This window comes from Balaenoptera ricei, chromosome 3 (genome assembly GCF_028023285.1).
Source record: "Balaenoptera ricei isolate mBalRic1 chromosome 3, mBalRic1.hap2, whole genome shotgun sequence".
Classification (NCBI taxonomy): domain Eukaryota; kingdom Metazoa; phylum Chordata; class Mammalia; order Artiodactyla; family Balaenopteridae; genus Balaenoptera; species Balaenoptera ricei.
In genome coordinates, this window is record NC_082641.1 from 171,729,508 (window position 1) to 171,746,243 (window position 16,736).

Consider the following 16,736-nt stretch of genomic DNA (forward strand, 5'->3'; position numbering starts at 1 on the left):
TTCGAGCCCTGGTCCAGGAAGATCCCACATGCCACGGATGCAGCTAAGCCCGTGCGCCACAACTACTGAGACTGCGCTCTAGAGCCTGCGAACCACAACTACTGAAGCCCGTGTGCCTAGAGCCCGTGCTCTGCAACAAGAGAAGGCACACAATGAGAAGCCCGCGTGCGCAATGAAGAGGAGCTCCCACTCGCCGCAACTAGAGAAAGCCTGCGCGCAACAACGAAGACCCAATGCAGCCCAAAATAAATATAAATAAAATAAATACATTTATTTTTAAAAAGGATTTAAAATTGTTATTCATAAAGAGACACTGAATTGTTATTTACTGAGCACAGATCATATACATTTGCTCATTGAGTGTATTGAGTTAATTATCATAGGTAGCACCTACTGTTTTCCAGATCAAGTCCAAGAATAACTCATTTAATTCTCACAACAACACTTTGAGTTAAGTAGGGGGAAACGGAGGTACAAAGAAGTTAAGACACTTGCTCAGGTTTACACAGCAGGCAGAGCAGGGGTTCGAACACAGGTTGGCTGACTCCCTCATCCCTTTGTCAGATGGCTATGTTGCATTGCCTCAGAAGGTACAGATGCACCTCCTGGGATCTGGAAAACAACTAGAACATTATTTCTACACAGTCTCTTGCTTCTGATTCATTGCATGGATAACTCCAGAGGAAGAATCTGATTGCTTCATCTTAAGTTAGAGATGCACACTGGTCCAAAGTGTTGTAGCCATGGGTAGGTAGGTCTTGTGGTATCTGAAGCTATGGGAAGAAAAGGATTTATCATTAGGGAGAGGAAGGCAATGGCTGGAAGCTCTGGTGAAGGAACATTTATATTATCGGAGGTAACCAGAGGGAGAGAGGTGTATAGCCTTTGGAGAAAGTCAGCCATGTGTTCAAGTCTTAACTCTGCCATTTTGACAGCTCACCTTGAACAAGTTGCTTAGCATTTAGCATCCCAATATTCTCAGTGAGTATTCTCAAGACACTCGAAATGAGGTGATCAAATCAGCACCTCCCCCACTGCACTGATGAGAAGATTAAACCATAGGAGGCACAGAGTAGGAACTCAACCAAAGCCACCTGTCATTTATCAGGAGCAGCCCCTTGGGCAGGGCCAGGAATGGTGGAAGCTGATGACCTTCCTCCACCCAGTAGCTGACCTCTGCGTGTCACACCTCACTGCAGGCACAGTCTTCATGCAGGGAGCCAACCTCTCAGCAGTGACTGAATTCATCCCCGTCGGCTTCTCCACCTTCCCCCACCTTCAGCTGATGTTCGTCCTGCTCTTCCTGCCGATGTACCTGTTCACGCTGCTGGGGAACCTGCTCCTCATGGCCACCATCTGGAGCGAGCCCCGCCTCCACACGCCCATGTACCTCTTCCTGTGCGCCCTCTCCATCTCCGAGGTCCTCTACACCTTTGCCATCATCCCGCGCATGCTGGCCGACCTGCTCTCCACCCACCACACCATCGCCCTCAGGGCCTGTGCCAGCCAGATGTTCTTCTCCCTCACGTTTGGCTTCACCCACTCCTTCCTGCTCACCGTCATGGGCTACGACCGCTACGTGGCCATCTGCCACCCCCTGCGCTACAACGTGCTCATGAGTCCCCGTGGCTGTGCCTGCCTGGTGGCCTGGTCCTGGGCTGGAGGCTCAGTCATGCGGCTAGTGGTGACATCAGCCATTTTCTACCTCACCTTTTGTGGACCCAATGTGATCCACCATTTCTTCTGCCACATGCCACCTCTAGCGACGTTAGCCTGTGGGGACAACGTCTCCACCGTGGCCATGGGTGTGGGCCTGGTGTGTGTCACTGCCCTGCTGGGCTGCTGTCTCCTCATCCTCCTCTCTTATGCCTCCATCGTGGCCGCCATCTTGAGGATCCCCTCAGCCGAGGGCCGGCACAAGGCCTTCTCCACGTGTGCGTCCCACCTCACCGTGGTGGTCGTGCACTATGGCTTTGCCTCTGTCATCTACCTCAAGCCCAAGGGTCCCCAGTCTCTGGAAGGAGACACGCTGATGGGCACCACCTACACAGTCCTCACTCCCTTCCTCAGCCCCATCATCTTCAGCCTCAGGAACAAGGAGCTGAAGAATGCCATGAAAAAGACCATCCTCAACAAATTCTTTCTCCATAGCTCCTGAAATGGCAGGTTTTGTAACAGGAGATGTGGCACGTAGAGGCACTTCAGTCTATCCTCTGTAAAATGGGAATAATCGTGCTGCACTGGTGATGATTCCTGTTTGTGAATTTCCACTCGTCCCCACTCAGCAACTTCTCTATAAATGTTAGATGTCTGCTTTCTCTCCTTTCCCCCAGTCTGGTTGACCTCATTCCTCCTGCATTCACTGGAGTCACAATCTCCCCAATATTGACCTTGTGAGTCAACTTCCTCCTGTTTACTGTGCCTGAGAGCAGCACGAAAGAGGGGACGCCCATGTCCTGTGTTGGGGAACCTGCGTGCATAATTTATCTTCACTGTGTGAAGGAGGGATGCTTGCTCTACCTAAAACAATGATGACATAAACAGCGACATTGATCTCGTGCTTGCTGTGTATCAAGAACTGCACTCTATGCTTTGGAGACCTCATCTCTCTCATGTATCATATTGAGGGAAGGAGAGCATTGTTGACTGTTGTTGTTTTTCATTTCAAGTCTTCACATTTTTGGAGGTAGGGTGTCTTCTCCTATGAGTTGCTTTTTTTGGCTGAGTGAATGATAGGTCTAAGGATACAAATTATAGAAAGAAGAGAGAGGGGATCTGAACTTCTCCTTCTAAGATAAACAATATGGAAAGAGATGGGGGAAGACATGGGAGAGGGAAGATTAAGTGGTGGCTGCTTTGAGGAATAAGGGAGGAACAGGTAGAAAAACCAGATTGCTAGCAGTTGATGGGGACCTAGGAGGGGATGATGGACCCAGTGGCTGGTGAAGAAATACGGGGAAAGAGCAGGGACATAAATGGATATTTTATAAGGTTAATAAGGTTGCCATAAAGTACCTGATGTAAATCCCCTTTCTGGACGCCCTTGAAATCCTCAATAAAAATCCATTTCCCTTTCATGGGTTGTGGAGTCAGATAGATTGGGGGGATGCATCCACAGGCTGGGCCTGCTTCAAGGGAAGTGCTCAGGCAGAATCAGGTAGCTGCTTTGGGTTACGCTACATTTTTAAATGAGGCAATGGACACAGTGAGGTTTGGTACTTGTCCAAAATCAAGAAGCCAGGTAGGTTCATGGATGTAGAATGGGGTGGGCTGAGTGAGTCTTCTGTAGTAATGGGTCTCCAACTTGAGGGCACATCAGAATCAGGCTGCTGGGTCCCACCTCAGAGTGTCTAATTCAGTAGGTCTGTGTGGTTGGGCAAGGGGGACTCTAGAATCTTCATTTCTAACAAGCTCCCAGGTGACGCTGCAGCTGGTCTGAGGATGACACTTTGGGAACCACTGCTCTAAAGAATCCTTAGCTCAAATATGAAGCCACATATTTGAGTTGGAGGCAGAGGTAGCTTTTCTGTCTCACCCTCTCTCTCTCTCTCTCTCCCTCCCTTCCCCCTTTCCCTCTCTCCCTCCTTCCTTCCTCCCTTCCTTCCTTTCTTTTTAATAGTTATGAAGATAACAGCTTCCCATTTGTTGAGCATTTATCATCAGCTATTATGGTCTTTAAAAAAATACCTGTATTGAAATGTACTTTACATACCATATAACATACCCATATGAAGATATGTGTAATCATTACCACAGCGAATTTAGAACATTTTCCTCACGTCCAAAAGAAAGCTGTACCTTTTAGCTATCACCTCTCTTTCTTCCTTTCCTTCCAGTCCTAAGCAACCATGAATCTACTGTCTCTATAGATTTGATTTATCTGGCCATTTCATATACATGGACTCATACGATATTTATCATTTTGTGTCTGGCTTCTTTCATGTACCATGTTTTCCAGGTTTATCCATGTCACAGCATGTATCACTAATTTCATTCCTTTTTTTATAGCTGAATAAAGTTGCATTGTTTGGATATATGATATTTTGTTTATCCATCCATCTGTTGATACATTTTTTGGTTGTTTCCACATTTTGGCCACCAAGAGTGTTTCTGCTATAAACATTCATGTACAAGTTTTTGCGTGGACCTATGTTTTCATTTTGGGAGGTATATACCTTTCAGTGAAATGGATGGGTCATATGGTAACTCTATGTTTAGTTATTTGAGGAACTGCTAGACTCTTTTCTAAAGAGGTTGAACCATTTTTCATCCCCAGCAGCAGCGTATGAGGGTTCCAATTTCTCCACATCCTCACCAGCATTTGTTGTTATCTAACTTTCTGATTGTAGTCATTCTAGAGGTATCTAATTGTGGTTTTGAGTAGCATTTCCCTGATGGATAAAGACAGGTAAGGTCTTAAATGCTTTACACACATCAGTTCTTTTACTCCACGAGGGAGGTCAGATTATTAGTTCCATTTTCAAGATGAGGAAATTGAGATATAAAGAGATTAAGTCTGCTAGCTAAATCTTTCTCCTGAAGTGGAAAAAAGCTAGAATTCATTAAGTTGGAGCTGGGGCTCAGAAGCATACACTTCTCAGGGGTTATGAGGAGAGGAGGTCAGCTGTTCCAGGAAGGGATGAAAACCTGGATTGGAAAGAAAAGACCGGTTTTAGCAGGCACCAAATGAAATAAGCCCAGACCTTGAAAATATGCTGACCTCAGGGGGTTAGGAAGAAACACCCAATGTGAGAGGACTGGGGAGACATAACCTAACCTTGACAAAAACAGGCTATAGGCATTCTGTGTTTGGTTTTCCTTAGCAGTGGTATTAATATGGAAAAGAGTGTCATGTTTAAATATGAAGTTGCTTGAGCTAAAACAAACAAACAAACAAAACAAAAAGAACTGAATCCTTTTAAAGCCAGGTTCCTGGGTTATATTGAGAAGACTTAAGACAGTTAATTAGCAATATTTGGGGACATCCTTTGCTTCCCCTATACATGGTGAAGGAATACCAGATATAAGGACTGCCCCTCTTGAAGCTGTCACGTGCAAGGAATGTTTAAGTGGCCAGCACAAGCCTTGAGGTGTAGCCAATGCTCTTTGGCAAATCACAGATCTGGAGACTTTTCGAATATACCGATTGTCCCGGGAAATATGTAAGAGTCAGACTATGTGAACATGAAGGAGCTGACAGCAAAGGTGACTTCTGAATTATACCCAAGAAGTGCCAGTGTGGTTCCCTGTGGTCATAATAGAAAAAATCAACTTACTCTACTTTGATTGACCAATGACAACACTTTCTGAAATTTAAATAAACCATATTTTTACTCCTTTACTTTATTTACTATTAGTTGTATTGTAAATTTAAAATGACCAAAGAAGTTGAACTTAGTGAATGTATGTTGTTTCTCTAAGTGGCATATTCTAGACCCAAGGGCTGGGTCAGGGCTAGAAGAATGAGGCAGGGTCATGAAACTGCAGTGCTGCTTCCTTTCTTTATTTAAAATGTTGATATATTGTTCATCGTGAATTTTTTGCATTAATTTTGATTTTGTAAAATATTGCATAAAATATGATTTATCTTAATTACTGAATTTTGTGGTGACCCCCTAAATTTAGTTTTCAACGTGAGTGTCTCACTTGCCTGACCCTAGTCTTGATACCGTTAGACATCCCTATCTCCCCCAACCCCCGAAAATACCTTGCCTTTATTTTCCCTGCAACAGTTCAAAAATTTGAAGCCATCATTCACTTATCTGGTGATGGAAAATAGAGATAAATGCCAAAACATCAGTGTAAACACAACCAACATCTTTGGGTGATGACCCTCCCATCACAGGAGTGAAGACAGCCCTGCCCCTCTGCCCACTAGTGTTGGCTAGGACCACCCCGTCCCCCCCAGGGCCTGTCCTCACTTCCCCTCTATTATTCAGTTTCCACTTTCTTATGTTCTTCCACCGCCTGCATTCCTAGCTGTTTGCCATTCCTTACTAATGGTACCCGCTGTGCCACATGCTTTGGTATCCTCAAGGTGGGGCCAGAGCCCAGAGAGGTGATTAAAGGGCCTGGAGCACAGAGAAAGGCTGCTGATGGAGAGATCTCCAGACTTTAGGGGTCCCCCCTCCTGGTGCTAATGGAGCCACCGTGGGCTTCCATGCTAACTGCTCAAGTCAAAGACCGTCCTGAGTGATGCAACCTGTTGCCTTCTCTTCTATTGTTCTGCTCTTCCCCAGTGTTGACCCTGACAGCCGTGCTTGTGGATGAAAGTCCAGTCCCCTCCTCAAGGATGTTTTTCTTCTCCTCCACCTTCAACCCCCACAAGCTGTCTCTGCCCAGCAGCCAGAAGGATCTTTGTAAAGGGAAAACTTGAAAAATCACCTGTCTGTTTATAACCTTGGGACACAGTACGAATTCTCCTGTTGTCAGGTCCATGCTTCATCTTCAACATTACACCCCAGCCCTCCCCAGCTCTTCAGCCTCTCTAACGTCCTGGTTATTCCTACAATAAACCAAGCACACTCAGACCTTTCAGGCTTTGCCCATGCTACTGCTTCTACCTGGAATACCCTTCCGCTGGCATAACCTACACATCCATCCACCTTAAATGTCACCTCCTCAGGAAAGCCTTCCCTGATTTCCCCAGACTGAGTCACCACTCCTATTATAAGCACTCATAGCAACTTCTTTCTTTCCTCATAGCTTTTATCACAATGTATCATATATATTAATTAGTGTGATTATTTGTTTAATAGCCACATCTTCCTCTCTCAGCTGCAAGCACTGAGATCAGTGTCACATCTAATCAGTTCCATGTTGAATCCCCAGTGGCATCTGAAAACATGCCTGGCACACAGTAGATAATCAATAAATGTTTGTTAAGTAAGTAAGCAGGGTTTATCATCCTTGGAACGGTTGACACTTGAGGTTGGCTCATTCTTTGCAGTGGGGTCTGTTCTGTGCATTGCAGGATGTTGAGCAGCAACCATTACCTTTACCCACTAGATATTGTAACACATCTCCTCCTCTTTCAGTTGTAATAATAAAAAATGTCTACAGAAACTTCCAAGTGTCCTCTGGAGGCTCTGAGAGCCACTTGAGGACAGAAATGAGGGAAGACTTGGCTGATGATCCCAAGCTGCAGAGTCACACCCCTTTTTGTGGCCCTTAGCACCTGGGCCATATCTTGGTGAGAGCCCTGACATTTCTCTGTGTGTCTTTCCACCAAGCACTGTGTAAACTCTTCAAAGAGAGAGGCTAGCAACAGACCCATCTCTGTACTCCCAAAACTAGCACAGGATTTAACACACAGAAGACAATTAATTATTAAATAAATCTTAAAAATCTGGCATTTATTAAGTGCTTATTGGTTGCCAGTCACTGTCAATTACCCTACCTAGATATGATTTAATTCTCAGAACTATCCTAAGAGGTGGCTACCTTATTATTAAACCTATTTTAATGATGGGAAACTGAGGCTGAGAGATTACATGTGATTTAACCAAAGCCACTTTGCTTCATCACTTACCCACTGCACAGCTCTATTTACAATTCTGAGCAACTCTTTCTTTTCTCTTTAGAGTGCAAGGTATCACCTGTCTCCCTGCCCATCAGCTGTTGCCATAGAGATGAGTTGTGGAGACCACACTTAGAGACTAGTAGCCATAGAAATGAGGCTGTTTGTGTAGAAGGGGATCCTGGGAGAAAGGGGGAGGTCAGGAAGCTCAGTTGGTGTAGAACTTCTGCCAACAGCACCCCCTTCTAGACAAAAATGCTCTCCATTGAGGTCCCACTCCTTTGGCCACATTGATAACCCAGGTGATAGTCAAAGTTGGTGGACAACTGAACAGTTCCTCAACCAACGCCTCTGTTTCCAAGCTCATTAAGCAAAACTTGAAATTATAATATCATCCTAATTACTGTTTATTGAGCATATCCATGTGCCAGGCACCATGCTAAGCCCTTCACAAACATTGTCTTACTTCAGTCTCATAGCTGTCTTAGAAGGTAGGTGCTTTTTCATCATTACAGGGTGCGCTCAGAGAAGGGAATTGACCTGCCTATGGACACACAGCAACACATGAGAGCAAATTTCCCCATGCCCACTCCAACAGTGTTAATAAGTTTGAAAATTTTTTGTCCATCCGATTGGATGGGAAAAATAGCACCTAACTGTTACCTTCATTCTTTTAAATTAATTTAGTTAACAAATTTTTGAAAGCCTACCATATGCTGTGTAGGAATACAGCAGTGGACAAAATGAACCAAGAGTCCTTGACCTCCTCAGAGCAACATTCCAATTGGCAGAGACAGACTTCATTAAGCAGATACATGTCAGGAGGTAATAAGCATGTGGGAGACAAGTAAAGCAGATCAGGGAGGTAGGACATGGCCAGGGGTGTTTCTATTTTGTGTAGTATGGTTAAAGAAGGGCTCTATGATATTTGAGCAGAAAAGACTCCAAGGAATTGAAATCTGAGTTTCTCTTTTCTTAGATAAGAAAGACTGTGGGAGAATGATGTGTGTGTGTGTGTGTGTGTGTGTGTGTGTGAAGGAGAGGGTGGTGGGGAGAGAGAGAGAGAGGGAGAAGGAGATGGGAAGAGAGGGGAAAAGAGGGAGGGAGAGAGAGGGAGTGGAAGAGGAAAAGAGAGAAAAGGAGAGGAAAAGAACAGAGGAAGGGAGGGAGGGATGGACAAAGTGAGGGAGGGAGAGAGAAAAAGTAAGTATGATAATGTCAACAAGAACATCCAAGGTTTGGATACATTAAGTTTGAGATGCTTACTAGATATCCACTTGGAGATATTGAATAGGCAGTTGGATAGGAATAAATATAAGAATCTGGGGATCACCTGTGTGCATAAGGTACATAAACACATGGTACTAGGTGGGATCGCCAGGGAGAGAGGATGCTGATGAAGTCCAAGGACTGAATGGTTTTAATGGCTGACTTGTGTTCCATTTATGAATGAACCAGTATTTGTTTAACCGTCCATTATTAATGGATATATCTAAGGTTTACAGTCTTAAATGTCACAGCTCTGAACATTCCATTATTTACTCAGATGTGGAATATATAAGATGTCTATCTAATTAGGTTTCAATCTAATTAGATATCCATCTAATTAGGGAGGCAAGATTTAAACTCAGATTATCCTGACCTCAACACAGCTTTTCACACACTGTTTCCCACTGCTTTGGAGGGCAGTGAGGTTTCTCATAGTAAACATTACAAGCCGACATTCTGGTTTGTATAGTATTCTGTGGATTACACTGGTCCACCCACGAAATATCAGTTAATCAATTATATCTTCCAAGTACTATGCTGGTGCTGGGTGTGACGGTGGGCAAATGGACAGATTTCCTGACCTCAGGAAGCTGATAGCCTAATGAATCATAATAAGTTAGCATAAGACATTGAGTGCCCCACTCATTGTAGATACCCAATCACATTCCAGGTTTTCTTTCCATTTGGTTATTAGTAGGCTCAGAGGCTGAGTTGACTTTAATGAAGAAAATGAAAGAACCTAGCTTATATTCTTGTCTAGACTTTCTTTGTTGCCAGGGGAGGGGATCATCTCAGGATCAGTGTGAAAGAGTAACTCAGGAATTCCTACGAGTTCAAAACTTTAAAATCTGGAATCTATAGAAATATTCCATCAATGTCCCAAGGTTGCACACTCCAGTTTATGGTGGGCTCCAATTGCCCACCTGTGGTTTAAGAGGCTCTTAGGGGGCTTTCCTCGTGGCGCAGTGGTTGAGAATCTGCCTGCCAATGCAGGGGACACGGGTTCGAGCCCTGGTCAGGGAAGATCCCACATGCCACGGAGCAACTAGGCCCGTGAGCCACAACTACTGAGCCTGCGCGTCTGGAGCCTGTGCCCCGCAACAAGAGAGGCCGCGATAGTGAGAGGCCCGCGCACTGCGAAGAAGAGTGGCCCCCGCTTGCCGCAACTAGAGAAAGCCCTCACGCGAAACGAAGACCCAACACAGCCAAAAATAAATAAATAAATAAATTAAAAAAAAAAAAAGGCTCTTAGGATACTGACGAGATTGATTCGAAAATGGGCTAGTCCTCCTTGGATGGGGGACTCACAAAACCCATTGTAGGAGAATGCTGTGTGAAGCAGTGGGTGGAAAGGCCTGGGAATCAGAAAAGACCCACAAGGGAAACCTGGCCCTTCTAACTTGTGTGATCTTGGATGAATCATGCAACAATTTTGAGCCTCAGTTTCCCCTCTGTCAAGTGAAGTGGATGTGAGTTTATCTGCCCTGATATCCAGTTGTGAGGCTGTAATGAGGTAATGTATTTGAGGGGTAACATGAAACATGGAGTACATTATGCAAAGGAGGATGATCTAGGATCCTCAGTTTTGACTGGAATTTTTTCCACATCTTCCCACTGCAGAGTAACATGAGATGTTTTTACTGCTCAAGTTATAGAGAAAGACTGAATTCAACTTTAGGGAAATGATGTATAGTTTACTATTCAACTTACATGTTTTTTTAACTTTGGCTAATTGACTATTACTTATGCATGATAATTACATTTATTGTTGTACAAAACTGTATCACCATAAACTAGTGTCCATTAAGTATTATAAATTGCTATTTTTAGTGCATAAATTCATATTCTGAAAAGTTTTAAATTTGTCAAGAGACTTTTAATTGAGATATAATTGACATATAACAGTGTATAAGTTTAGGGTGTACAATGTGCTGAAGGGATACATTTATATATTGCAATATAATTACCACTGCAGTATTAGCTAACACCTCTATCATGTCACATAATTATCATATCTTTTTGGGGGGTGGGAAAGATTAAGATCTAGTCTCTTGGCAACTTTGAAATTTATAATACAGTATTACTATCTATACTCACAATGCTGTGTTTTTGAGCCCCAGATCTTGTTTGTCTTCTGGTTGATCTATTGGTTGCAAGTTTGTGCCCTTAAACAGCATCTCCCCAATTCCCCCACCCCTCAGCCCCCGACAACCATCATTCTACTCTCTGTTTTTACAAGTTTACCTTTTTAAGATTCCATTTATAAGAGATATCATACAGTATCTGCCATTCTCTTGAATACATGGATTTTCAACAAATTATAGGTAATATTGAGTATGGTCAACCTTAAATCCCCCCTCACTCCCATGGGGGATCATTAAATCAGTATGACCATTGGATACACCTTCATTCTGGGCTCTGCACTCATTATTGCCGTTCAACAAACAGTTACCCACTGGCCTATGTGCCAAGTCACTTTCTAACACAGCAGGTGATTTCTCACCGTGAGATTTCTTTCCTTGACCTAACTATAGAGACTTCTCTGTCTCTCTGCAGCTGCTCAAGATTCACACTTGAAACGTGGAGGTATCTTCAACATTTTCTGAGTCTGCTTATTACAGATACGCACAATGCTGAAATTTAGGGTGTTTTGCTGTCCTCTGCTGTAATCTGGCTTAGTCTTCCGTAGCCTCACAGAAGTTGAGTTGTAACTACCTGTTGCTGCCTAGAGGAGGGTGGAGGCCTGAACTATTGCATTTCTCTTTGCCGTATGGGTTGATGGTGATGGGAGTAATTAGACCACCCTGGTTTCTGGCAGGAGAAGAACAGATTCCTGGTTTAAGGCTATCTGACAAAATGTCCTGCAACAGATAATCAATGAATCTGACTTTCTATGTGTTATCAACTCATACATCTTTCCACCCTGAATACATTCATGAGGCTGTTTAACCACTTTGCAAACATTTGGACGTTGCCTACAGGGTCCTTGTAAACCATAAAGCATCAGACAAATATAGGTTATTACATGCTTACAGGGTGTCATCTCTAAAGGTAGCATGTGGTAACCCAATTTAGCTATTTCCAAGGAATTCCTCCCAGATAATCACATTTTTTCTGGGTAGAGTTTGCTAAGGAAGGTCTTTTTCATGGCATTCTTCAGCTCCTTGTTCCTGAGGCTGAAGATGATGGGGCTGAGGAAGGGAGTGAGGACTGTGTAGGTGGTGCCCATCAGGGTGTCTCCTTCCAGAGACTGGGGACCCTTGGGCTTGAGGTAGATGACAGAGGCAAAGCCATAGTGCACGACCACCACGGTGAGGTGGGACGCACACGTGGAGAAGGCCTTGTGCCAGCCCTCGGCTGAGGGGATCCTCAAGATGGCGGCCACGATGAAGGCATAAGAGAGGAGGATGAGGAGACAGCAACCCAGCAGGGCAGTGATACACACCAGGCCCACGCCCATGGCCACTACTTGTACATCAGTATCACAGGCCAACTTCAATAGTGGGGGCACATGACAAGCAAAATGGCCGACCTCACTGGGTCCACAAAAGGTGAGGTAGAAAATGGCAGATGTCACCACTAGCCCCATGACTGAGCCTCCAGCCCAGGACCAGGCCACCAGGCAGGCACAGCCACGGGGACTCATGAGCACATTGTAGCGCAGGGGGTGGCAGATGGCCACATAGCGGTCGTAGCCCATGACGGTGAGCAGGAAGGAGTGGGTGAAGCCAAACGTGAAGGAGAAGAACATCTGGCTGGCACAGGCCATGAGGGCGATGGTGTGGTGGGTGGAGAGCAGGTCGGCCAGCATGCGCGGGATGATGGCAAAGGTGTAGAGGACCTCGGAGATGGAGAGGGCGCACAGGAAGAGGTACATGGGCGTGTGGAGGCGGGGCTCGCTCCAGATGGTGGCCATGATGAGCAGGTTCCCCAGCAGCGTGAACAGGTACATCGGCAGGAAGAGCAGGAAGAACATCAGCTGAAGGTGGGTGAAGGTGGAGAAGCCGACGGGGATGAATTCAGTCACTGCTGAGAGGTTGGCTCCCTGCATGAAGACTGTACCTGCAGTGAGGTGTGACACGCAGAGGTCAGCTACTGGGTGGAGGAAGGTCATCAGCTTCCACCATTCCTGGCCCTGCCCAAGGGGCTGCTCCTGATAAATGACAGGTGGCTTTGGTTGAGTTCCTACTCTGTGATTTAATCCTTTCATCAATGTATTGGGGGAGGTGCTGCTTTTATCACTCTGTTTTGAGTATCTTGAGAATACTCATTGAGAATATTGGGGTGCAGAGTCTAAGCAACTTGTTTATGGCAAAGCTGTTGAAATGGCAGAGCCAACACCTGAACGCATGGCTGGCTGTCCCCAAAGACTCTTCCTTTCTATCCTTCTAGGTTGCTTGCAAAAATGAAAATGTTCCTTCATCAGACCTTCCAGTCATTGCTGCTCTGCCCTCCTGCTCCCTTCTGATAAATCCTGTTCTTCCCAGAGCTGCAGATACCACAAGACATACCTACCCTATGGTATCTCTACCTTAACATGGATCAATCCGATTCTTCCTCTGGAGTTATTCATGCAAGGCATCCGAAGCAGGAAACTGTTGAAATAATGTTCTGGTTGTTTTCCAGGTCTCATGCAGCCCATCTGTACGTTCTGAGGCAATGCAACATAGCCATCTGACAAAGGGGTATGGGAGTCAGCTGATTGATTTTGAATCCCTGCTCTGCCCACTGTGTAAACTTGAGCAATTTCTTCACCTCTCTATACCTCCATTTCTCTCTACCTGCCTCAAAGAATGGTTGTGAGAACTAAATGAGTTATTCTTGGACTGTGACCTGGAAAACAATAGGTGCTATCGATGATAATTAAATCAATACATTAAGTGAGCAAATGTACATAGTCTGTGCTCAGTAAATAACGTCAATTTAATGAGATTTCAATGTCTCTTTATGAATAAATAACTTACCTATTTTAATGTGATCTTTTTTATTAGGCAATATCAAGTTTAAAAGGCAGTTAACCGCTAATTTACTTTCCATCGCTATGGATTAGCCTGCTCTGGATAATTCACCTAAATGGAATCTACACTATGAGACCTTTGGGGTGTGGCTTCTTTCACTCAGTATCATGTTTTCAAGGATCATCCATATTGTAGCATGTATGAAGAACTTCATTTTTATGACCAAACAATATCCCTTAATGGATAGACTAAATTTTTTTTACCCATTCACCCATTGTTAGACATTTAGGTTATTTCTGTTTTTTCACTCATGTGAATAGTGCTACTATAAACATTCATGTAGGAGTTTAAAGCATATCAGTGGTTGACAGCAAGATCCTTTTTGACCCACCTCCTAGAGAAATGGAAATAAAAACAAAAATAAACAAATGGAACATAATGAAACTTTAAAGTTTTTGCACAGCAAAGGAAACCATAAAAAAGACAAAAAGACAACCCTCAGAATGGGAGAAGATCTTTGCAAATGAAGCAACTGACAAAGGATTAATCTCCAAAATATACAAGCAGCTCATGCAGCTCAATAACAATAAAACAAACAACCTAATCCAAAAATGAGCAGAAGACCTAAATATTCATTTCTCCAAAGAAGATACACAGAATGCCAACAACCACATGAAAGGATGCTCAACATCACTAATCATTAGAGAAATGCAAATCAAAAGTACAATGAGGTATCACCTCACACCAGTCAGAATGGCCATCATCAAAAAAATCTAGAAACAATAAATGCTGGAGAGGGTGTGGAGAAAAGGGAACACTCTTGCACTGTTGGTGGCAATGTAAATTGATACAGCCACTATGGAGAACAGTATGGAGGTTCCTTAAAAAACTAAAAATAGAACTATCATACGACCCAGCAATCCCACTACTGGGCATATATCCCGAGAAAACCATTACTCAAAAAGAGTCATGTGGATAATCCTGCAGCCTGTGGACCAAAAACCACAGTTACAGAAAGATAGAGAAGATGAAAAGGCAGAGGGCTATGTACCAGATGAAGGAACAAGAAAAATCCCCAGAAAAACAACTAAATGAAGTGGAGATAGGCAACCTTCCAGAAAAAGAATTCAGAATAATGATAGTGAAGATGATCCAGGACCTCGGAATAAGAATGGAGGCAAAGATTGAGAAGATGCAAGAAATGATTAACAAAGACCTAGAAGAATTAAAGAACAAACAAACAGAGATGACCAATACAATAACTGAAATGAAAACTACACTAGAAGGAATCAATAGCAGAATAACTGAGGCAGAAGAACGGATAAGTGACCTGGAAGACAGAATGATGGAATTCACTGCTGCGGAACAGACTAAAGAAAAAAGAATGAAAAGAAATGAAGACAGCCTAAGAGACCTCTGGGATAACATTAAACGCAACAACATTCGCATTATAGGGGTCCCAGAAGGAGAAGAGAGAGAGAAAGGACCAGAGAAAATATTTGAAGAGATTATAGTCGAAAACTTCCCTAACATGGGAAAGGAAATAGCCACCCAAGTCCAGGAAGCGCAGAGAGTCCCATACAGGATAAACCCAAGGAGAAACACGCCGAGACACATAGTAATCAAAGTGGCAAAAATTAAAGACAAAGAAAAGTTATTGAAAGCAGCAAGGGAAAAACGACAAATAACATACAAGGGAACTCCCATAAGGTTAACAGCTGATTTCTCAGCAGAAACTCTGCAAGCCAGAAGGGAGTGGCATGATATACTTAAAGTGATGAAAGGGAAGAACCTACAACCAAGATTACTCTACCCGGCAAGGATCTCATTTAGATTTGATGGAGAAATCAAAAGCTTTACAGACAAGCAAAAGCTAAGAGAATTCAGCACCACCAAACCAGCTCTACAACAAATGCTAAAGGAACTTCTCTAAGTGGGAAACACAAGAGAAGAAAAGGACCTACAAAAACAAACACAAAACAATTAAGAAAATGGTCATAGGAACATACATATCGATAATTACCTTAAACGTGAATGGATTAAATGCCCCAACCAAAAGACATAGACTGGCTGAATGGATACAAAAACAAGACCCATATATATGCTGTCTACAAGAGACCCACTTTAGACCTAGGGACACATACAGACTGAAAGTGAGGGGATGGAAAAAGATATTCCATGCAAATGGAAATCAAAAGAAAGCTGGAGTAGCTATACTCATATCAGATAAAATAGACTTTAAATTAAAGAATGTTACAAGAGACAAGGAAGGACACTACATAATGATCCAGGGATCAATCCAAGAAGAAGATATAACAATTATAAATATATATGCACCCAACATAGGAGCACCTCAATACATAAGGCAACTGCTAACAGCTATAAAAGAGGAAATCGACAGTAACACAATAATAGTGGGGGACTTTAACACCTCACTTACACCAATGGACAGATCATCCAAAATGAAAATAAATAAGGAAACAGAAGCTTTAAATGACACAATAGACCAGATAGATTTAATTGATATATATCGGACATTCCATCCAAAAACAGCAGATTACACGTTCTTCTCAAGTGCGCACGGAACATTCTCCAAGATAGATCACATCTTGGGTCACAAATCAAGCCTCAGTAAATTTAAGAAAATTGAAATCATATCAAGCATCTTTTCTGACCACAACGCTATGAGATTAGAAATGAATTACAGGGAAAAAAACGTAAAAAGGACAAACACATGGAGGCTAAACAATACATTACTAAATAACCAAGAGATCACTGAAGAAATCAAAGAGGAAATCAAAAAATACCTAGAGACAAATGACAATGAAAACACGACGACCCAAAACTTATGGGATGCAGCAAAAGCAGTTCTAAGAGGGAAGTTTATAGCTATACAAGCCTACCTAAAGAAACAAGAAAAAGCTCAAGTAAACAATCTAACCTTACACTTAAAGAAACTAGAGAAAGAAGAACAAACAAAACCCAAAGTT

The 16,736-nt window shown here is 43.3% G+C and overlaps 2 protein-coding genes across 6 annotated transcripts in view; one reads left to right on the forward strand and one right to left on the reverse strand.

Moving 5' to 3' along the window:
* Nucleotides 1-697: 697 nt before the first annotated feature.
* LOC132364034 (olfactory receptor 10H1) overlaps nt 698-16,736 on the reverse strand; it is a 35,384-nt gene continuing 19,345 nt past the window's right edge. For 2 of the 5 annotated variants that reach the window (XM_059919780.1, XM_059919782.1), the window contains 2 exons: nt 13,320-13,462; nt 11,007-12,850 (listed from right to left, as the gene is read on the reverse strand). In XM_059919780.1, the coding sequence (XP_059775763.1) occupies nt 11,892-12,839 (948 nt within the window). In that variant the 5' untranslated portion in view covers nt 12,840-12,850; nt 13,320-13,462 and the 3' untranslated portion in view covers nt 11,007-11,891. Of the gene's footprint in view, nt 774-11,006; nt 12,851-13,303; nt 13,463-16,736 lie in introns of those variants that run through there. The other 3 variants (XR_009502683.1, XM_059919783.1, XM_059919781.1) reach the window with 3 other exon arrangements.
* Nucleotides 1,211-2,158, forward strand: LOC132364033 (olfactory receptor 10H1-like). The gene has a single exon (XM_059919779.1). The coding sequence runs from the start codon at nt 1,211-1,213 to the stop codon at nt 2,156-2,158; it is 948 nt and encodes a 315-aa protein (XP_059775762.1).

What these genes read in the sequence shown, in the direction of transcription:
- LOC132364033 (XM_059919779.1), top strand. Translation starts at nt 1,211, where the DNA reads ATGCAGGGAGCCAACCTCTCAGCAGTGACTGAATTCATCCCCGTCGGC.